Below are 23,939 nucleotides of genomic sequence, written 5' to 3' on the forward strand. Positions count from 1 at the left end.
ATGAGCAGTTTCTAGAAGATTCTTTGAGTTTCCACCTAGCAAACTGCTTCTGCCATTTGTCTGCTCTTGCTCATCGCACCCTACAGAAGGGCTTTCCAGTATGCATCGCACCCCCCATGTGTAATAGGTGAGATGCATCGCACCCTATGCATGGAGCAGTCTGTATGGTCCAGTTTTGACCAGTTCTGAGTAGTTTTTCAGGGAGAACTTCTGGGAGATGATGTAATCAGCTGACCTTGTTCCTTTAGGGTATGAAACAACACTTTTAGGGGTTTAGAAGCCCTTGGTTTATGGACATATGTGATTGGGGTTGCAGTGCCCAAATATGTCTATAACAGTTGCCCCCTAAAGCATGAGGTCGTAAATCTTTTGATGTCGGGTGAAATGCTTTATAATGAGGATCTGAGGTTTTTCGAACTGGAAGGTGACCTGTAATAAGATAAAATACAATACATTGTCTTCATAATATTTTCATGATCTAGCTGAGGCGGGCATTCCCATGCACACCTTTATAAATTCATTTTCATGTACATAAGACAGACAATTGTCTATGTGGCAGACTGATGATTCTGGTAGAGCCATCATCCCTTAGTTTGGATGATTATCTGTGCAGCAATGATGTATATTTGATGTCTTTATTTTCCTGAATATATCACAGCCCGGATGGATGAAACTAGATTTGGGGTCTTCAAACTCGTTCAATCTTCGCCCGATGTACAATTCGATCCATGTGAGAAGATGTTCTGATGTCGAACATGGAAAGACATCGCCTGATTACTAGCCAATGATGTAAACCGTTAACAGGTGCGAGAGGAATCACCGATAATGATAATGACCCTCAAGGTATTACAGTAATATTCACGTGGTGTGAATACATGATTTGATGTCGAACACCACGCAAAATCTTTCAGTCGAAGGCCATTGATGTAAACCTGTGGCCGGAAGTGAGAAACTTGCCATTGAGGCATGCAAGTTTCAAAGTACTGAAAGGGTTGTTCCTAAGTCAACTTCTTGGATAATGAGCTGATGTCGACAAGAAGTGACCCGTCGTAGGAGGGCCTTAATGAATCCCACATCTACGACACAGAACGGAGCAAATGATTTTGTGGAGGTGAAAACGATATGATGATATAAGGTTCAGGGTGGCGGTCATGAAAAATGGAGAGTGAAGGTATTGCATCAGATGAGGTGTTAGCTAGGTTGGTGAATTCTCTGAGCGACTTCTCTTGAACATATCAGCGACACTGAAATGGATTGGTAGCGTTAACCCCAAAATGGATGGTACGGTGGACCAATGGTGATATGACTGGTGAATGGAATAACCCAACCCGACTCAATCGTGGTGACGGAGTGAAAGTTTCATGTTCAAGAGCAACCTGCTACCAATGAAGCTATTCAAGTTTTCTTCCCTTTTTCCCCAATCATTGCTGACTAGTACCTCTTTATTTTTGTCAAGCTTGAGAAGGATAACATATGCTTGTTCTATAATTTTCCCTTCGGGCAAACCTGTCGCTATGTTTTAACGAGCTTAGCGACAGTGAAACTCGCTCTTGTCTACATGGACAACTTTGTTGCTATTGCTTTAACGAGTTTAACGAAAAAGATAACTCAATCCTTTTCAATTTTAGAGAGTCTAAAATGGGACGTAAAGGCAACTCTTGTGGTCCTTTTTCATAACGTAATCCCTTAAGTTTGAAAAAGTATAAAATAATACGAAAGGGATGACTTTTTCGATAGTTTTAACGAGACGAACAAGACAAGCGCTCGATCTTTTTGTGTAATAATCCCTCGGGTCCAAAAAGATTAAAATCTAGAGGAGGGATGGCACTTCCGATCGCTTGAACGAGCTGGAGAGGCCAATTGCTTGGCGATCTTTTCATATTTTACGAGTTAGATGAAAAGAACTTAAAGGAGACTCGTTTTTTGAGGAACTAGTGATGTTTTTGGATAGCAACTGGTTCCAGGTAAGGTTTGGAACTTTTCAATCACGGTAGTGTAAAGAAGGTGGCTAATAGAATCACTCGTCGCAGTTGTTCCTCAAAAGGGTAAACAATCAAATGGAGGCGTATGATCGGCTAAAAAAGAGTGGAGGTGATGGTAAGAACACGACCAAGGTTCAAAAGCTGATAATTATGCGATCGCAAAGATTATTTACTTAAGGTGGGTTCATTTTTTAATGAGCTTAAACTTTGGGGGAACATTTACTCATTGCTAGGTTTATTTTTTAATGAGCTTGAACGTAAAACTGCTCATGGCTAGGTTTATTTTTTAACAAGCTTGAACTTCACATAAAACTGCTCGTGTTAGTCGTATAATAAGGATGTCTCATCGATAGGTTCATTTTTTAGGGAGCTTGCCCCATGCGCAACTTTGCTCCTGAGCCTTTCGTTATGCAAGCTAGGAACGACCAACCTACGAGTTTAAAGGGTTAAGAGCCTACAAACTAAGAAAATAAATGGTCGCTTTTCACTTGCATGCAAAAAGGTTTGCATGCCCCCAGGTATAAAGTAGAGTTTCCAGGTCACCATATGGAAGTTCTCGCATTAGCAAGATTGTTCCATCTGCGTTGTAGACAAAACACTTCCTTGGCGATGTCCATCGAAATGGACAAAGGTGACTGTTGTTAGTGCCAATCACATAACCTTTGACGGGGGAATCCTTTTCCAGTCTGATCCATTTTCCTAAATGGACAGGATTGTCAAACTAGTCATATTCCTACGCGGAAACCCACCTTATATCCGGGGGTTTTCAGCTGAAGCAGACCAGAGCACATGCCTCCTGGGTTTCAGTCACAATCACCGAATCACTCACGATCATCAGGTGGACGGACTGGAAATTGATTAGACATTCCTTGTACAAAAAGACCAGTTAGGGATGGCATTTGACTAATAGCTGTGTTTGAACCAGGGAATGAAATTTGGTCAACTAGGTGGACCACTCTGCCTTCGTGTGGAAAACAAATCACTCGAAAGAGTGAGGAAACGATAGCTCCGATGCTATAAATGTAGTCACGCCCAAGGAGTAGATTGTAATCTAGAGGTCCTTGGACTACCATCACGTTTAGATGAACAATTTTCCTTCTCAAAGTTATAGGCAAACTTGGAAGGATCCCTAACGGTCGATTGGTTCCTTTGTTGAAGCCTATCAAATTTTGAATCTCAGGCAGAAGTGATGGCGAACCAAGCGCTTTCCAAGCAGTTGAGGAAAGGATACTCACAGAAGCCCCTTCATCTATAATAGTACCGACCATGATCATTCTGTAAGCTTGTACTATGATTCGGAATGGTAAATTAGATGGTAGGTGGGGTCTGCCTAGTAGATTCCAATCGAAGGAAACGACTAGATTGCTTGGAGGTGGGACCGAATAAACTGCCGGGTAAATCTCTGATGAACTTCCTTCTTGTGGTAGAGGAATGGGTAGATTGCCCCCATGTTCATCGGATTCTATGTTTACGAAAAGAATATGAACGGTGTCATTCTCATTCTCTTTGGTGACAGTATCATCTGAAGGTGGACCTTCTGAAGACAATATTGGGTTGACTGTCGTCTCGACCTGTTGACTTTGGTCCGGTGTGGACTCAGAGGGTCTATCTTCAATGATAGGTGCTTCAACCGACAACAATGGTGTGCCAGTCGGTTTTTCAACTAGCGATGCACTCGGCAAGAGTTTCTTGTATCCAAGAGGAAGTCGATGTGATGACGCAGGGTGGTTATCCAAGACTCTTTTAGCTTCGTCTAGGAAAGGACAACGATGGAGGACATGATCTCCTTCACACAATCTACAAGGAAATTTAGATCTTCCTTTCTTTCCATTGGCTTCGTTTTCACTAGTTGATGGTGTGCTCTCAACGTGATCGTCAGAGGTTGAAGACACCGGATTGTGCAAGCAGGGAGACCAGTCCCTCAGGATCTGTGGGATGCAGGGACAATCTCGATGATAGTGGTCTCCCTTGCAAATGACACATGGAGATTTAGGTTTGGAAGGTGCAACGTGTGGATTTTCACCAGATGATGCATGGTTGCCCCCTTTCGTCATTGGATTCTTCTTCTTCTTCTCCTTCCCTTTCTTCTTCTTCTCAGTTACTTGGTTTTTAGCGTTACTAGCTTCGCCAAGTGAAGAGAAAGAAGGAGAGGGAGAAACAAATGAAGTAGAAGGTGGGGGAGCAACTTCAGGGTCATCTAATTGTTGATTTGATTGTTGAGGAATTGTGGTGTTTTGAATGACAGAGGTCGAGAAAAGCCATACTGGCAGGCCAATTGTGAGTCCTGGAAGGGACAATGTAGCCATGTGTGGAGCACCAACATCCCCCCAAGAGGAGAAGCGACTAAGATTCCCCCCAAGAGGAAATCCTTGATTGGTAGACTCCATTTTCTCAACCTAAGACCAACAAGGGAACAATGACGTTATTTTGATTAAAATAAATTTTATGACGCTTTGACACAACTTGCTTTTTCAATTTTTAAGAGTCGAGAAAAAGCTAAAGATGACTCTAGTCGCCTTCGATTTTTAATGAGCCTGAAGTGACAAGTGCTTAGATGGACCTTTTCTTTTAGGGAGTCTGAAAAGGAACGAAAGTGACTACTCTGGAAATCTAGACAAAGTGATTACCAAACCAATCACAAAACTGTAGAATAATTTTTATGGTATGGCAGTCAATCTTCCTGAATGTTGTGTTCAGTACATTGTGATCGATAGGGCGACAGACACGGCTTCCTAAGAATAAAGGATGTAGCCTATTGTGGTCTCCCAATATATACTCGACGGTACGTGGGAGCACAAGTCCGTACTCACACTTGTCATCTCAAAGAGGAGGAATCACCCAACCTACGATGAAAGCGATAGTTACCAGGCTTTACGACACCGGAATACGTCTCTAACCTAGACTTCTAAATGTTTTGCGTTAGGTTCCAAAGCGTTTTTATGTTCATTGAGGTTTATTTTATAGTTGATCTTTCTTAAGAAGTTTGCCTTTAAGGTTCACCGCGTGATGTAGATATACAATTCCTAAATATGCAATCTAAGATTATAAACAGTCATTTACTTTCTTTTTGCAATGAAAATCCTAGCTACTAAGGAAAGAGAGATGAAATTCTTTCAACATAGGAGCAGAGAGCACACACTAGATGCACTTTCCCTAAATCAACTTCAGCATGCAGTCTTAATGCAAATGCACATGCATGTATTATTTTTTCAGTTTCCTTAATGTGAGAATGACAAAAAGAAAACTAAGTATAGATCTGAACTATCTTCTTTCAAAGTGATAGTACTAACAATTCTTTCTTCAAAAAACGAAAGTAAGACCAAGACGACACTTTGCGATTTTGAATTTAAAACTGCTTTCGACACTTGAAATACTATTAATTCAAATCAAATACAATGGCAAAAGTGTAATCAACTATCTAAAAGAGGAATTCTTTGCGACACTCTTTTTCTTGACTGAAAATGACACTTGCGACACTTTCAAATCAAAAGACGACAGTTCGATCAAGCTACTATTTGCAAAGGAGAACTGTAAATGATGAAAAATACATAAAAAAAAAAACATTCACAATTCCTTTTGATGGAGGTTGAATAATGCAAAGGAAGATGGTTTCAACAAAGATATACTAATCATAGACAATAAAAATACTGAATAAAGCTGAAGACAATGAAGAAAAAACCAAATTCTGGAGGCAGAAACAGTCTTAGTCAATCATCGCACAGGGAAGCATGGATGCATCTCACCTGCAACACATGGGAGGTGTGATGCATCCAGATTTCCAAGAAGAGACAGTGTGATGGTCCAAGGATGAGACTGAGTTTGGTTTTCACTCACAGTTTGCAGCTAAGTTCAGGGATTTAGGCTGAGCTAATGATTGTCAGTAAACACAAAGTATAGGGGCTGATCTAATGAGGTTATTTGAGCTACCACTAGGGCACTTAGGATGTTTGCAAGCTAGATGTTTAGTTCATAAACCAACCCGGAGATTGACTGAAGCAACATTGATCTACTTTGCAATTGCATAGCAAAAGCAGTTCAAAGGCTAGCTGGCTTAACTTCAGGCTCTGTCTGTGGTTTATAAAGCAAACAACAGTAACAAAGCAAACAAACTATTTGCTCCCCAGTGGAGTTGCCATTTTTTTATCGGGAAAACTAGTGTCCATTCAGAGCTGCTAGTCCCACTAAGACGAGTAGCTATCTTAGAAACAAACAAACTAAAGTCACTTGTGTTTTCCTTTATGAGAGATAGATGAGAGAGAAGCAGAGAGTACCAACCTCAGTCTTTCACTAGTCTCCTTGCTCGTTTCCTCTCTCCCTTGATAGAGCTTTCGCCACTCCTTTCTCACTTGTCCCACTTCAAAGAACACCTATAGAGTCAAGGCAGCAAAATACCATCAAAGCATAGAGATCTATAACCATAAATAATGTAGGATCAGATGTACATTAACCATACAAATGCATATACAAATACAAGATTCAGAGATATACAAGCATATGGAGGAAAAATCAAATAGCTTTATTGATAGAAGTAGTAGAAGAGAGGATTACAACCAGCCTGTCTGATCCAGCATCATCCTCCCAACATGAAAGCCCTCTTCACCTCATACAAAGCAAGATCACCCAACAATGTCTTCAACGAGAAACCAACAGCACTTCCTTGCAAATTACAAAATTCTAGCCTTTTGGATCTCTAGGATGAGGGATCCATATATAAATGTTTGCAGGAGAGTGAGTCAGCTTTTGGGATTTTGATTAGTGTCATTTCACTGATAGTTCTTGGTTCCACTTGGAGATTTCATGATCTCTTACTCATCCCTGGGCGAATTCAGAGAGGCAAGTGTCATATGAGCAGTTTCTAGAAGATTCTTTGAGTTTCCACCTAGCAAACTGCTTCTGCCATTTGTCTGCTCTCGCTCATCGCACCCTACAGAAGGGCTTTCCACTATGCTTCACACCCCCTGTGTGTAATAGGTGAGATGCATCGCACCCTACAGAAGGGCTTTCCACTATGCTTCACACCCCCTGTGTGTAATAGGTGAGATGCATCGCACCCTATGCATGGAGCAGTCTGTATGGTCCAGTTTTGACTAGTTCTGAGTAGTTTTTCAGGGAGAACTTCTGGGAAATGATGTAATCAGCTGACCTTGTTCCTTTAGGGTATGAAACAACACTTTTAGGGGTTTATAGGCCCTTGGTTTATGGATATATGTGATTGGGGTTGCAGTGCCCAAATATGTCTATAACAGATGTACACGCACAAAAATCTACTAGAAGATAGTACAAGTCATTGCGGGTGGCTCATTTCTGCCAGACATACAAAAATGAATTACATTTGCAGGAATCAAATCTATAATCAAGGCTTTCATTTATTATAATTTTCCAAACGAATAATTAAACATGACAATGGAGAGGTAAATGATAAGTAAATGCATGCATACCAAGAAATTGAAAAAGTTCTAAAGGAATTCATCAAGTAAGGAATTTTAGCTTTTGGATCAAGTTACTTTTACCTATTAGTACATAACACTTATTAGCACAAGCAAAACCTTGAAAATTTTATATGATGACTCTCATGTATTTTCATTTTTTGTTCAGTGTTATTACACTAGCAAATTTGTTCAAATTGTAGAGTTTTGTAATAGAAAATCTGTTCAGATTTCGAAATCATACTAGGAAAAATTTGAAATTAATGTTTATTTGTTGACAAGATGATCTGTATGTGTAAACTTGAATATTTTTTTAACAATTTGCAAGTTAAATTTATATGTGTTTTGGGTTGAGGATCAATTTACTAAACACATGAATAAGTAAATTTTAACCAATTTTGATAGCCAAACGGAGACAAATAAGCATATCTAAAACACATGACACAAAACATGATAAAGGAGTTCACCCCTCTCTTGGGCTACATCTCTTGGTCCAGCTTCCAATGTAGGGCCTCTTTCATTAAAAATTCTCAAAAGTGTGTTTACATGATTTACACAACTCAAATAGCAGAACTGATGTCTCCAATGGATCCAACACTGTAAAAAACCCCCATTTTGGTTCTTTTTGCACCTCATTTGGCCAAAAATTGAGAAAAGTTTGACTATTTCTTCATTTTCCCAAATTTTTTACTAGTGATCCTACAATTCACCCCAAACCTGGCTTGAGCGCCCCAAATGCGGAAACGATGCGCAAACCTGGCTTACATTCCCACTCGACGGGGAAATTGTAGGACGAATAACTTTGCCATTAAGCTCCCAGTTCTAAAAAATTAGGGCCACATGGGGGCCATGTGCCCAGTGGCGAAGGCTAACTACCCACCCCCGTCGACCAAGCCCCCAACCACATGACACATGATCATATCACGCTCCATTAAAACTGGGTTTTAGCGCTTAAATTCTGCTCTGAGGACTACACACTCCATCTGCTAGCGGTGACGTCACTTGGCGGCCATATGGCGCGAGGCTGATCCCTACTGCAAGTGCCTAGCTGCTAGCTCCTCCCGCTCTTCCGTCGGTGGTCGTATAGACTTCCATATGGCCTTTGGTTGGCCCCAATCCAACATCTCTGCCTGCAGTTTCTAGGGTTTACTCTAATGTATGGTTCGTGGTGGGCGCCATGACCATGGGGTTGGGGCTAAGCCTTCGCCCATGGTCCTGCCCCTTGGTCCTCTTGGGCACGGTGACCAGGGCTAGGGTTTAGCCCGACCCTACCCCCAACCATGCCAACATTGAACTTTAAATACATCTGCTCTTTTATCATTGTCAAGTAACATTGTAGCGGAGTTGGCAAAGGTCTCTCCTGGTCTATGCGAGGTCTGGTGTTCGATTCCCCATGGGATATTTGGCCTCCATACATAATTTTGGTTTGCCATGAGGATGCCATGTGGAAGCCACTAGTTGGCCCACGTGGCACTCCCTCATTGGGCCACCACAACAAACATTCAACCAATGAAAATAAACCATGCCTCAACCAATCAGCTGATGTGAAATGTCGACCAACCAATGGCCGATGAAGGACCCAGTCATCCTGCCAAGTCATGGCCCAATCAACATACTGAATGCTGACTGGGCATCCCTGCAAACCATTTTTCAAATTTTAAGTTATTTCCCAAATCGATCAAAACACGATAACAGGAGAATCCGATGTCAGATTTGAGTGAAACGAGTTGTGTTGGATTCAGGTCGTCGAGATATATCCAATCATACATGTTTCAAGCTTTGCTGCACACTTTCAATTTTGAGAATTTTTTTGATTTTTGATCACTCCTCCCCATTGGAAGCTTTTGGACCTCCAAAAGCTCTTTATCTGTCAATAAATAGATGATGGTACAACTACCTCACCCTTCTAGTCTCAATCCACTGAATTGTTCATTTTAAAATTTTCATGAAAATACATCATTTTCCCTGATTTTGGAGTCCTTGTCTTGTTGTCATAGATGACATCTTGCTGCAATTTCCCAGAATATGCAGAACAACAAACTGCCTTTGAAGGAATAAACACATTCCCTCCTCAGTCTCCAATCAAAGGAAACTTAAACAATCTCAAATTCTTCTCACCTTGAACACTGTCGTCATGACGATGCTTACCATGTCTAGCCTTGTACTTGGCTCAACTCTTGACCAAATGTGATCGCCATCGCCATGCACCATCCCTTTTCAAAGCCAACACATTATGAAACCCACAAGAAGAAGTTTTGGAACCAATGTCCTCTTTGTCAATTTGCTTTTGCATTTTCTCTTTGACCTCTGCACTCTCTAACACTGGCATCTTGTTCACACCAATGTTCAACAATGATGCATGCTACTGCAAATTTACTTCATTTTGTTTACCTCTTTTAGGAGGCAACATGTTAGACTCCTGAAACATCTTATCACATGAATTAGAAACATCAATGAAATCAGATTTCAAACTTGATTCATATCCTTGAAAGGCTTTAGATTCCTCAACACCTTCATGTTTGATCATTAACAATGCAAAGTTCTGACTAGCATTAACAATCCTCTTCATTTGTCCCATATTTACAAGAGATGCATTCAACTTATTGTTGTGTGCTCTAACAATGTACTCAATCCCATCTTTGAACAATTGATATTTGTTCTCATGGTGATGAAAATTAGCTCTCCTATCATATAGATATGGGCTTCCCAAAACAATACCACATATATCAATTGGAATTACATCAAGCTCTACCTCATCTAAAAAGTTTGCAGTGATTGCAAATTTCAATTTACATCTTTTTGTCACATGCAATTTTGCATTGTCACATATCCAACCTAAAGGATAAGGTTTAGGATGAGGAATGGTTTCTAAATTCAACTTCTTGACAATGTCTTATGAGATAAGATTTTCTTGTGAACCACTATCAAACAATGTATCTATCTTGGTATGTTTTGAAATAACTCTAATGTGGAAAAGCTCTATTCTTGTTTTTTCATCTTGAGTTTCATTGAGACAATTTGAAGAACTAGTACTTGCAATGTCCTTACCTTTCAAACCCATGGTTGTGATCTTTGTTTCATCCAGAATCTGAACCTAAATCATGTTGTGTAGTTGCAACTGCCTTCTCTTTCTCCTTGTCCTTAAACTTTTTGGGTCTCATTTCTGGATGAAGTTTCCAACAATGATCTTCATCATGGCCTTCTTTGGAACAATGTTTACATGTAAGTTTTTCTTTCTCCATCTTGATGGTAGCATTCTTCTTCCCTTTTCCTTTAAACTTACCCTTTCCTTTTTCTCCAGACTCAAAGGAACTCTCACTAGTTTCTTCAGAAACATTTTTCCCTCTTGCCTCTAAATGAGTTGCATGAACACAAACTTCATCTAGTTTTATAGGGTTAAACATGAGAATGGTATGTCTCAAATAACTATGCAATCCTCCAATGTATTTGAGAAAAGTATCTTGTGAAGACAAATCTATGCCCAAAAGCAAAGCTCTTTTCCTAAATTCTCAAGTATAAGATTGCACATTTTTCCCTTTAGCTTGCCTAAAGTTTTGCCAATCCATAATAGCTTTTTGCATGTATGCTAATGGATAAAACTGCCTTCTTATTGCAATAACAAAATCATTCCAAGAGGATAAAACCTTACCATGTTTCTTCATGTCCTCTTGAGTTTTGGTTTCCCACCAAATTAGTGCTGCACCTTCCAATCTAAGAGAAGCAAGTTGAATCTTGGTTTCATCATCTTTGATTCTTTGTATCCTGCAATACACTTCAATTTGACAAATCCAATTATCTAATATCTCTGCATTTACCTCTCCATTGTACATAGGCAATTCAAACTTAATATCAAGCTTAAGCAAAGGAGTTTTACCATGACCCCTTGGGGAATTTGGATGTGTTTGTGAAAGGGTAGAAGAAGTTGAAGATGAGGATGAAGATGAGGATGAGGATGATGATGGAGGTGAAGGTGGTGGTTTGTCACCATTCCCTCCATTCCCTTTTGGAGGCTTGTCTCCTTTTCCTCCATATCCTTTTGGAGGCTTTGAGCTCTCTCCATACAGTCTGGAATTCCTCTCCTCATACAGAACCTTAACCATCTCTGACATCTCAAAGAATGCTTTTCTAAAAGTCTTCTCATCTTCAAACATCTCTTCAGGACCTTCTTCATGTGCCATGACTATTGAAGCTTGAGGAGTGTTTGTTCTCCTTGAAACAATTTGAGATCTTGGCTCCACAAGTTCTCCTTCTCCTCTTTTAAGCTTCAACCTTGTAAGCATAAGAAAAACACTTGCAAACAAATCAAATCTTCACAAAAACCTTGTGCTCTAATACCAAAATGATTTGTATGTGTAAACTTGAAGATTTTTAACAATTTGCAAGTTAAATTTATATGTGTTTTGGGTAGAGGATCAGTTTACTAAACACATAAACAAGTAAATTTTAACCAAATTTTACAGTCAAACAAAGACAAATAAGCATATCTGAAACACATAACACAAAAGCATGATAAATGAGTTCACCCCTCTCTTGGGCTACATCTCCTGGTCCAGCTTCCAATGCAGGGCCTCTTTCATTAAAAATGCTCAAAAGTGTGTTTACATGCTTTACACAACTCAAATAGTAGAACTGATGTCTCCAATGGATCCAACATTGTAAAAAATCCCCATTTTGGTTCTTTCTGCACCTCATTTGGCCAAAAATTGAGAAAGTTTTGAATGTTTCTTCATTTTCCCAAATTTCTGACTAGTGATCCCATAATTCACCCCAAACTTGGCTTGAGTGCCCCAAATGCGGAAACAACGCGCAAACCTGGTCTACATTCCTGCTCGGGGGGCAAAATTGTAGGACAAATAACTTTTCCATTAAGCTCCCAGTTCCAAAAAATTAGGGCCACATGGGGGACACGTGCCTAGTGGCCAGGGCTAACTACCTGCCCCCACCGGCAGGGCCCCCAACCGCTTGACACGTGGTCATATCACACTCCATAAAACCTTGGTTTTAGCGCTTAAATTGCACGCTGAGGATTACGCACTCCATCTGCTGGTAGTGAGGTCACGTGGTGGCCATATGGCTAGGGGCTAGCCCCCACTGCAAGTGCTTATCTGCTAGCTCCTCTCACTCTTACGTTGGTGGTCATATAGACTTCCATATGGCCTTGGGTTGGCCTCTCAAGGCTGTCCCCCATCCAACATCTCCACTCGTGGTTTTTGGGGTTTGCTCTGACGTATGGTTCGTGGTGGGCGTCGTGGCCATGGAGCTGGGGTTAAGCCTTGGCCCACGGTCCCGCCCCTTGGTCCTCTTAGGCATGGTGACCAGGGCTGGGGCTTAGTCTCAGCCCTACCTCCAACCATGCCAACGTTCAACTTTAAATACATCCCCTCTTCTATCTATGTCAAGTAACATTGTAGCGGAGTTGGCGGAGGTCTTTCTTGGTCTATGCAAGATCCGATGTTCGATTCCCCGTGGGCTGTTTGACCTCCATACAAAATTTTGGTCGGCCACGTGGCACTCCCTCATTGGGCCACCATAACAAACATTCAACCAATGAAAATAAACCACGCCTCAACCAATCAGCTGATGCCAAATGTCGACCAACCATTGGCCGATGAAGGACCCAATCATCCTACCAAATCATGGCCCAGTCAGTATACGAACTGCTGACTGGGCATCCTTACAAACCATTTTTCAGATTTTTAGTTGTTTCCCAAATCGATGAGAACATGATATAGGGAGCATCCAATGTTGGATTTGAGTGAAATGAGTTTCGTTGGATTCAGGTCATCGAGATCTATTGAATCGTACATGTTTCGAGCTCTGTCGCACACTTTCAATTTTGAGCATTTTTTTGATCCCTTGGATCACAAGACCATTCTATACTTGATCAACATTACCATCTTGAAAGTATAGTACTTATTTGCTTTGAGTGAAGGAAACTTCCACTAATGGAATGGTGCTAGATAGGATATTAATAATGTTTTCCAAAAAAATTAACCTGTTAAAAATATGTTCTTCACATTTCAAAACACTTCACTAGGAACGATCATTTAAAAATTTTAAAAATATTTTACGGGTAAAATGCCCTATAAAGAACAAAATGCCCATCAAATTCCAACCCTACCTGTGTCCATGCCTTGATTTCAGCATAAAAGGACATAATAGTTGGATACAAATGACCCTATTATACAAATATCAAATAGAAAGGTTTCTACATTGTCAAAGCAATCCAAACCACATAAAATATATAGAGAAACATTATGAAATGAGTACTATAAAATAATGATAATTATATTTTTTTTACCTCTTTTACTACAAAGGAACAATAAGCAAACAAACATACTCTCACTGCAAACAATCAACCAACACCGCCTCTTCATGAAATATGTCTATTAACCCATAAAACAAAATATATTGAACCTTATATATTACCATTAGCCAATACTTGCAACAATAAACAAACGATGTTGTTTATCAAGCCACAAATTCCCTCGAAAAGTTATTTTTTGCCAAAATCCAGTGATTTTTTTTTTCTTTCAAAAACTCTGATCATAAAAGTGTTTGAATCGGTTTTTTGATGGTGGAAATGGATCCCGCACCATCAAAAAACCCCGGTCACCCAAAATGCTAAAGTTTGACACTATAACCTAAATTGCCAAAATTTCTGCCAGACTTTAACAAAAATCATGCTAGAATTTCCACTATCTTCCCAACAAATTTGTAACATCGTTAAACTACTCCTAAACAAACAACATACCAACATACCCGTTAAACTACTCCTAAACAAACCAAACATACCCACATTTCGCGCAATCAACCAAGACCTCTTCATGAAATATGCCCATAAAACAAAATATATTGAACGTTATATATTACCATTCACCAGTCCTTGAAATTACTTAATTTTGAACGAGTAAGATAAAGCCCACACTCTCCCCATATTTTGATGGAGGTGTTAGGGTTCGATGGTTTTTTATTAATTAGACTAATTTAAATGGGATGAAATGCAATTTCACTACTTTTGTGACCGTCGGATTAGAGGACGGGTTTCACGATCTTGAGGTTGCCCTAATTTTCAAGGTATAAATCCGGCTTAAGCCCATGGTGGTTGGATGAGCAAACGTGTGGCGGCGACGAAGGAATTGTCTAGAGCTGCTGCTGTTTTCTGTCTACAACTGCAATAATGCAGATCTTCGTTAAAACACGTAAGTATTCACACCTCCCATGGCACCTACTTTGCCTTTTCCGTTGCTTTGGTTCCAAAGTAACTTCTTGAAGGCTCATTGAGGGTTTAAGGTTTCGACAAAAATGTTTTATGTATATGTGTTTGATGAAAACCCCAGATGCGTCAATAACTCCTTTTCCTTTCCTCTGGTGTGTCTGTTTCTCGGGGCTAAAGTTGTGCTAGGGTAATTATGCTGTAGGGTTTCTAAGGGTATTAGGGCTTCGAAAATTTCTTCTCAGTCCCAGTACCATAAAAATGCTCTTCATCTGGCTGTGTAACTTCTCAATAATGCAGTAATAATTAGATTCCACACAATAAATAATGTAATGATTGTTCTGCATGACCTCAATTTGCCATACAATAGATTTGGTTCTCAAAACAAAGAGTAAACCCACAGTACAGAAAAATCCACGTCTAGTGATCCACAGACACGCAAATATAGTTTATGTACTGTATGAAACATTCAAAGTCCACTGAACATACAAAATACCTTAGATGCTCCCCGCGAAAGGATTCCAGAGGACCTCGCTTAGCCTCAGAGGTTCGGATCACCTGCATCTTCAACAACACTGTCCTCATTCACAGTTTTGGCAAGATGCTGATCCCTGGATGAGGAACCTTTTGCACAAGATTAAGATTTTCATAATTTGTTTTGGGATCACTTGAGTTTCCCTTGTGACTAGTACCCTCAATTGCTTCAAAACTATCTTCTGCAGGTTCCTTCTCTTGTTTACCATCAGTTTTATCAAACATATCTACCCGTTATTAATCGGAGTATTATCTAACTCAGTGTCATCTTGCAAGGGGGGTCTGTTGCGACAAGGAAAATTGAAGGTTTCTCTGTGATGTTTTGAACATCTCGGGCCTCAACACCAAAAACGTTAGTAACTGATTCGCAAGCTTCACCATTTTCATCATATAAAAGATTCTTTGATTCAATTTCTTCTGTTTCTTCTTTCTGAACAAAAGACGTTTCATCCTTATCAAACAGTTGTCCAAACACATCAAAATAATCATCTAACTGATCGTGTAAGCCATCAACAGTGTCCACCTGAGCCAAATCTGGAGACCTACATGTTACCTCCAGCTCATTACCAGCTACAAAATCCATTTCTTTGTACGGAAGTAATAATACCTCTGAATCCCCAACCACGGGAAGAGGAGACTCTGTTTGAGATCCATCAGGCAGACTTAAATCAGATTCAGGGATGGAATTTTCTACACAATGATTCTTAATTTGCTGCACATTTTCTGATGTTTCAAAAGAAACTTGCCCTTGATATAACATATCTTCAGATCCAGTTGGCGATCCAAGATAGTCCAACTATCCAGTATCTTCTTGTGGACCAGATACATTCCATTCAGTATCTTCATTCAAAGCAGGTCAATCTGCAACTCTACATTCCAGCAGAGAAGACTCATTTGTAGCTTTTTTTTTAAACTGCCAAGGCTCTTTGTTGAGGCAATGAGACTTTCTTTGATGTTTGTATAGACGGGATAGGCAATTACAAATCAAGAAATAGCTCATACACCACCGAACAATAATTACATTCACAATAGTGAACTGTGCTTGCATATCTTTCTAGCGGCGGTTGCAGCTCAGAGTCAGTTGCTCCTTAATCCTTTTCTGAGCAATCTCAACAGAAGTGTCAGTCTACTATTCTACTCAATCATCATTATCATCAGCTTCCTCATTATGGCCTTCTTGGCTCCCTCGAGGAGATTGATCATCTTCATCATGAGGTTTCTTCTTTGAAACCTTTGCATTCACATCGTGGTTTTTCTTCTTAGGGGAGTACAGCCACATCCATGCTTTTGCCTTTGCCTTAGTTTTTCTTGTACTCGACTTGTTTTTATTACAGCTAGCCAAAAAATGATTCCATATACCTATATTCTGCTGTGTGCTCTTATCATGAGGTTCGAGGGATTGAGCCTCATCATTTTGCTTGGATGCTGCAGCCTTGTTAAATTTTTCTAATTCTGTAAGAGCCAGTCTGTTCCAATATTGCAATTGTTTTATAGCTTCTGTTTGCTGCTCTTCCAGCTTCCTCCAGGACTTTGCATACTCCTTGCCAGAAAATTTGTCCAGCTGCTCCATCTTCAAACACCATCCAGGCTGGCAGGATTTCTGCTCTGATACCACTGAAGTGTGCTAGGGTAATACTGCCCTAGGGTTTCTTTGGGCATGAGGGCTTTAGAAATTTCTTCTCAGTCTAGTACCATAAATGGCTCTTCATCTGACAGTGCAATTTCTCAATAATGCAGTAATAATTAGATTCCACACGATAAATAATGTAATATGAATGTTCAGCAAGACCTCAATTCAGCCAATACAATAGTTTTGGTTCTCAAAACTAGTAAACCCACACAACAGAAAAATCCATGTCGTAGTAATCCACAGTTACACAAATATGGTTTATGTAGTATGAAACAATTAAAGTTGACTGAACGTACAGGATACCCTAAACAGATAACTGTTCACAACTAGGAGGCCTCATGCAATGCTTCGTATGAGCAGACTGCCTTAGATGCTGCCTGCAAAATGATTCCAGAGGACCTCACTCAGCCTCAGAGGTTCAGATAACCCACAGAAACACTTTAGAAAACTTGGAAGTGTCACAGGATTACTTCAGGGAACTCGCTTTATCATAAACCATGTCAGATGTCACAGAAAGGCCCGTTGTACAGTCACAAAAACCTTTGGTTCATACATTTGCTTGGCCACCGAATGGAGAGAATCCTTCGTACAGTCACAGAAAAACCTCGAATCAGATCTTTGTTGGCCTTGGTAATTGATCTGTCTCAGAAAGATTCTTCCTTTTATCACAGGAAAATTCGAAGGTCTTCAACCCTGACTTGTCCTAGAAATATGCTATAGTTTGACCTCCAAACAATTCATATGATTTTAGGAAAATTTCGGAATATCTTGCTTTAGGAGGTTACGGCCTTAGAGGGGATTTGTCTATGTTGCAGGAAATGTAGGGCATACGAAACGCTGAAATGCGTATGGTACGGCCCTGAAACGCGTTTCAGGCCATACTGCCAAGTTTCACGAAACTGAAACGTGGCCAGTATGGTCTGAAACGCGTTTCAAGGCCGTACGACTCATGTTTCAGCTTTTTACTTGTGTTAAAAAAAATAATTAATTTGTTTTCTAATTTATTTTTAGGTTATCCTAGTGACTTCTAGTTGCTTCTAGATCCCTGTCTAAAGTTATAAAAGTGAACTTTTGCCCTAGTGTTGATATGCAGTTCATCCTTTTACTTAAATTTTTAACATGAACATGAAATGACTCAGGATGTTTGAGAGTGGTTTCGCCCTCATTGGATTTCATATGGAGAAAGTAGAATTTTAGATCTCACTCAAAATCCAGCACACTTATCTGTTTTTCAGGATTTCAGGATTGGGGGGATTGCAATGTTTCCATGGGATTTTATCATGTATTAGGGTATGGAACTTGTATTTAATCAAGAGAACCAAGCCCTCTATGCAGGGGAGACTCCCAATAATGAAGAGCATGTAGGGTACTAGGGTATGAAACTTGTATTTAATCAAGAGCACTAAGGTCGTTCGACTATGTAGGAGGAGACTCCCAATCAAGCACGCGACAAGAAATTAGAAATTTCTCGTGGCTGATTTTGGATATTTCTATTTTCATTATGTGATCATTCATGAGTAAATGTGATGTAAATTTAGAGACTTATAGTTTATACATTGACAATTGACAATTTTATCATAATGTAATAAATTAGAATGTATCATATATGCTTTATGATTGCACCTATTTCTTAAATGTCTTAGTATATATATATATATATATATATTCGCATTTCCCTGTTTCCAAAATTTGGGGAGGTCGCGTTTCGTATCACTTCCCGTTTCGGAAACTCGTACCCGTTTCCCTGTTTCGTGCAACCTAGGGATTCGTTGACTTGTCAATCTTCCTGAGGCCAGAACTGCTATGCTATGCTTGGGAGACCCTCACTGGTCTGTGCCACAGACTTATCTTGACTCAGGATGCCACTATTTCAGAACAGGATGATTTGTTCTTCTGCCTCAGAACAGATTCGAATAGTCTCGGGAAATCTTTGTTTAGCTTCAGGCTGCCTCTGGTACTTCAACCTTAATCATGAATTTGCCTTGGAAAAAACCATCCAACCTCAGGAGACTTAGCTCAACTTACTGCTTCCTTGGTGAAGAATTCCCTGTGCCAGAACAAGGCAGGAAAAAAAGAACAGAAAATAAGTGTATCAACCTGGGTGGAATCTTTCACCACTGAAATCGATAGGAGAAAAGGGGTCTTAAAACCCTCAGAGCCTCAGGCTCAAGAAACACAAAGATAAATGATCCAGTTCAAGGAATCCAATCCTTTTATATTTATAGATTTCTTTGAGGGGATCTTCCTCCTTAATTTATTGAGTGAGGTTCTCTCAAAACCCCCAACTAAGGGTTTCTTTGCCCAGCTGCCCCGAAACGTCCCCAAACATTGGGTATTTTGGGGTTTTGCCCTTTAGCAAGCACTATAGCATACAGGGATCGATAGGCTACTTCGTCTTTTAGGCAATTAATTTCTTGGGAACATTACAGGGGCACTGTTAACATGCAACTGAAAAAAGAAAAGAAAAATAATGTGGAATTTGTGCAATAGCCAGATATGATACATGGCGATGTCAATTCACTAAAACAATATCATTTTATAAAATCTATTTTTCAAATATATTTATACTATTTATTGATATTTTAAAAATATATTGATATTAGTTTAGTACTTGGTAAAATTTATACTATGTAATCATATACTTGTTCAGTATTTAGCATTGATTTCGGAACTGGTCAGTCATAAGCCACACATGTGATATCTTTTGTGTGCTCTCTCTCCCCTGAAGCTCTGGGAGCTGGGGAGGTGATGTGTTCAACTCTCTTATACACACAGGGTTAGGCTCTATAATCAGAATAGATGGTTTACTCCGCTTCCTATAGTTAGGTTAATGGTTTACCTTGTTTACTGCTGACCATGCATGGAAGTACTGGGTATTTTACATAATGTTTTTCTTGGTGAAAAATATTGCGAATTACAATTTTTTTTCAATTGGGATCAAATCCCTCTTCATACTCTAATACTCAATATACACAGGGCACATATGCAGGGTTAGGATGTATCAAGGCCACTTTATAACCCATTTTGGTTATGGAGAGAAATATAAGGTGTCCTTTTCTGAAATGGACTCTTCGTTGTCAGTAGCATAGAAGTAAAACTTGGGCACCTTCATTATTATTAATGGCAGGGAATAAGGGGGCTGTGAAATGTCCAGTTATAAGCTCCTCTCTCTCAGTTATAGGCTTCTTTATATATATATATGTCAGCTGTTTGCCATGGTGAGTAGTGTGTACATAAGCACTTTGGTCTAATGCTTAAGTGGTGAAGTCATGTCAAAGAGATCAGGTCAGGAGAAGTATCTTGAGGCTTATTCTTCCCCTTTCCAAGTCCAATTTGCAGGCTTTTGACACCAAGGGTGCTACTATAAGGATATTGTGCTTTGGTACTGTAGTTAATATTCTTGTCAGCTACCATTTAAATTTCATGACTGATATTTGTACTATCTACAATTTATTCTCTTGGATTTGCACCAATCGGTGAGTTTTCATGGAAATCCTCATAGGATTCTACACTCTTGAAATATTTAGATGGGCTGTGGCTTTCAGTTATATTAGCGGTGGGTAAGCCTGAGTGTTTTGACTGGATTTGAACTTGTGACCTATGGTTGTCCTAGTTGCAATATGGGGTTTTTGATTTTTAGTGTTGCAATTACACCACTTAGTGATTTAATCTGCATTCCATTGTGTAATTTGCTGTGGTGGGGCAGGAAGTGTTTATGAAATATTATTTTAATGAAATTATTTAGAAATGGTGCAGTTGGCTTTGTAATATTTAAATTTCCAGCCATCTGTGTTGTCTTAAAATGGGCCAAATTCTCAGGGATGAAGTTCTATAGTCAAATAGCCCAAACTGCTACTTCCAACCAAATTCCTACTGATTTTGGTGGATAATTTCTTCCAGAAATGGAAGGGGTTAAAATCTCAGGGATGAAGTTTCATAGTCAAAAAGTTCCATCAATCAACTGGAACTGTGACTGTTCTATAGTCAAATTTCCCATCAATCAACTGGAACTGTGACTTCCACCAAAATTCTTACTCAATTTGGGGGATAATTTCTTCCAGAAAAGGAGGGGGTTTTGTACTTATCAACTTGCCTCATATATAATACTTCTGAAGTATCAATTGTTTAAGTGTTGTTAATAGTCTTGTTTGGTGGCTATGATTGGTTTAGAAATAGTTTATAAATGGGGCATTTAAAATTCACAGGACACTCCCAAAACAAATAGAATTGTATAAAATATATAAAAATGTCGAATTTTTTTCCTGTACGAACTGTAGTTTTTGAAGTTATCCAGTTTCTGTTCAGTAGTGCATTTTGGGGGGCAATTATGAAATGGATATGGGTGAAAGTAGATTCTAATGGATAAGTATTGTGCAACATATGGCATCTTTTAAATTGACTTTATTCAAGTGATTGAAATTTGAGACGATTCAAGCAGGAAAATTATTTAGGGGGCAGGTGGATGTAAAAAGGATACAGCTGAGTCAGGTTTTTGAATTTTTTACCTGTTAACAATTATATTACTGTTAACAATTATTACTGCTCTTGCATGCCAAATATTAAAACTGCTTTCATGCCAGAAAGACTGTTTGGCCCCTCTTGATATATGTAATTCCGTATTTCAAAAAATAACAAAAATAGCAGAATTTGGCTCTCAGAGCTGATAACTAAATGCTATCAAAATTCCTTCTCTGGATTGGAGGTGCCCTGAATTTCTAGATAAACGCTCTCTGTTCAGGTTGACAGTTGGAAGTCAGTACTTTGGAATCAGTGTCCCTTCATCTTCACATAAATCATGGTCTGGTTCTTCTGTTGGTCATGTCTTCTTGAACCTGCCTTATATTTGAATTGCTAATGTGCTCATCCAGGACCAAATGATGAAGTGTCCTAGTGTCCTTTCATCTTCACATAAATCATGGTCTGGTTCTTCTGTTGGTCATGTCTTCTTGAATCTGCCTTATATTTGAATTGCTAATGTGCTCATCCAGGACCAAATGATGAAGTGTCCTATTCACCTTCACAAGGTTCCCGGCACCTCCATTTATTTTAATATTTTAGAGTACCATAAACTTTTAAGCCAATTCCCATTCTAGAGTACCATAAATGCTTGAAGCCACTTTTTCCGATATTTATCCAACCTCATCCTAACATTACCCTCTCACTTTCTCTCTCTAACCATGACACTACTTTGCACATGGCCATCTTGTTTTCTTCTGTTAATATTCATACTGCTCTGTAATAAACCTCAGGAGCTTATACCTGCCTTGCGTGCCTCTTTCACTTCTACACATGGGGATTGGCTGTATCGGTATCCATCCTTTTGCATGTCATTGGAGGTGATAATGTCAATCCGAGGAAGATTACAAATTAATGCGGGGGGGGGGGGGGGTGTGCGGGCGGGGAGAGAAAGATACAGCAGGGGCTCTAATTTGTCTACTAACCAATTGGCCACTCCGTTGTCCACTCTCCCAGTATGTGAGAAAGATATGCTCATTTTTCTAGCTGCCTGATTTATCCATTTGAAAAGTCAATTGCTAAACCTGACATTTCTATTGAGTATGTCTGTAAGGAGCTTATACTACTCTTAAGCATGGCAGAAAGATACGCTCATTTCTTCAGCCACTTGATTTATCAAATGTCCTGTGCTTGAATGGTCAGTTGCTACACCTGACATTTTTGAGCATGTCTGTGAGGAGCTTATAATCCTCTTCTATCTTGCTGTTATGAAAGCCCCATGAATTACAGATTGCAAACCACATCTAGGGCTTTAAGCTCTGTTCATTATTAGATGCCCTGTTAATGAAGTTGGGGTCTATAATTAGGAATCCTTCATTATTTTTTTAGAGCCTGTCCTCTTGCTGGGCTGGGGTTACTTCTTTGCTACACCATTAAAATTTAATCTGACTTGATCCTCCTTGGGTGCGAGTCTGTAAGGGCTGTCTGTTCATGGATATGTGTGTATGCTTGTGTTTTTTAGACATTTTATGATGATTGGAGGTTTTGATAACTATAACTGAACACCCCTTGTATATTTGAAGTGATTGTAAAGACTGATTCTAAAATGAACACAACGCTATTAGATTTATCATTTTTGAGAAACCGATGTTAAGTACTCTCATTGAGATGTGCAGATATTCTTTTGATAAAAATAACTAATGATATGGAAACGTACCTGAACTAGAGGTTTTTATTTTTATTTTTTATCTTTTATTTTTCTGCAGTAGGAAAACCTATCGTAGTACCTGAACTAGAGTATATACCTCATCTAGGCATTTTATTTATTTGCCTAGTTCGATTAATCGAATTACCAAATGTTGGTACCGTTGTATCCTTCTGGATACCTAATTTTGTTATTTGGTATTTTAGTGGGTTATTTATCTCATTGTACTGATTTCATGCTGCTTTTTTCAGTGACTGGTAAGACTATTACCCTTGAGGTAGAGTCTTCAGATACAATCGATAATGTGAAGACTAAGATTCAAGATAAGGAGGGCATTCCTCCTGACCAGCAACGTTTGATTTTTGCTGGCAAGCAGTTGGAGGATGGGAGAACTCTCGCTGATTACAATATTCAGAAAGAGTCAACTCTACACCTGGTTCTTCGTCTGAGAGGTGGTGCCAAGAAGAGAAAGAAGAAGACTTACACTAAGCCTAAGAAGCTCAAGCACAAGAAGAAGAAGGTAAAATTGGCTGTTCTGCAGTACTACAAGGTTGATGACTCTGGTAAAGTGAAAAGATTGCGAAAGGAATGCCCGAACCAGGAGTGCGGAGCTGGTACATTTATGGCGAACCATTTTGACCGTCATTATTGTGGAAAGTGTGGTCTGACTTACCTCTACAAGACGGCTGGTGAAGAGTGATTTATCCTTTTTGATTCTGCTGCCACCGATGGCGTATTGGTCGTTAGATTTTCTTTTTAAGATGTGACAGGTCTAAATGTTTTTGGCGTTGGTTTAAATTAGTTTGAGACTAGGAACATTCAATTTCCTTTATTGGCATAAGTATTGGAAATTATATCAACTCTGTTGAAGCTAAGTGTTTCTGTTTATTTCAACCACTGATACGGAACATTATAAAAGGTTTTTGGTTATTAGTTTTGTTTCTACTACTGTTATTTGAACGCTATCTTAGTCGTCCTTTCAAATGAGCTT

General features: G+C 39.4%; 1 protein-coding gene across 1 annotated transcript; it reads left to right on the forward strand.

Moving 5' to 3' along the window:
• The first annotated feature begins 14,444 nt into the window (after positions 1-14,444).
• On the forward strand, positions 14,445-23,893 carry LOC149191502 (ubiquitin-ribosomal protein eS31 fusion protein-like). The gene is made up of 2 exons (XM_089404301.1): positions 14,445-14,610; positions 23,200-23,893. The coding sequence occupies exons 1-2, from the start codon at positions 14,589-14,591 to the stop codon at positions 23,646-23,648; spliced, it is 471 nt and encodes a 156-aa protein (XP_089260427.1). The 5' UTR covers positions 14,445-14,588; the 3' UTR covers positions 23,649-23,893.
• The last annotated feature ends 46 nt before the right edge of the window (positions 23,894-23,939 follow it).

The sequence above is a fragment of the Pinus tabuliformis genome, chromosome 2_2 (assembly GCF_031772625.1).
Source record: "Pinus tabuliformis cultivar Carrire ecotype Pingquan chromosome 2_2, CPIR1, whole genome shotgun sequence".
Classification (NCBI taxonomy): Eukaryota; Viridiplantae; Streptophyta; class Pinopsida; order Pinales; family Pinaceae; genus Pinus; species Pinus tabuliformis.

Bases quoted from the DNA above. Each gene is read 5' to 3' on its own strand.
- LOC149191502 (XM_089404301.1), top strand. From the start codon at position 14,589: ATGCAGATCTTCGTTAAAACAC. The intron at 14,611-23,199 runs GTAAGTATTCAC...TGCTTTTTTCAG, and splicing joins GCAGATCTTCGTTAAAACAC to TGACTGGTAAGACTATTACC.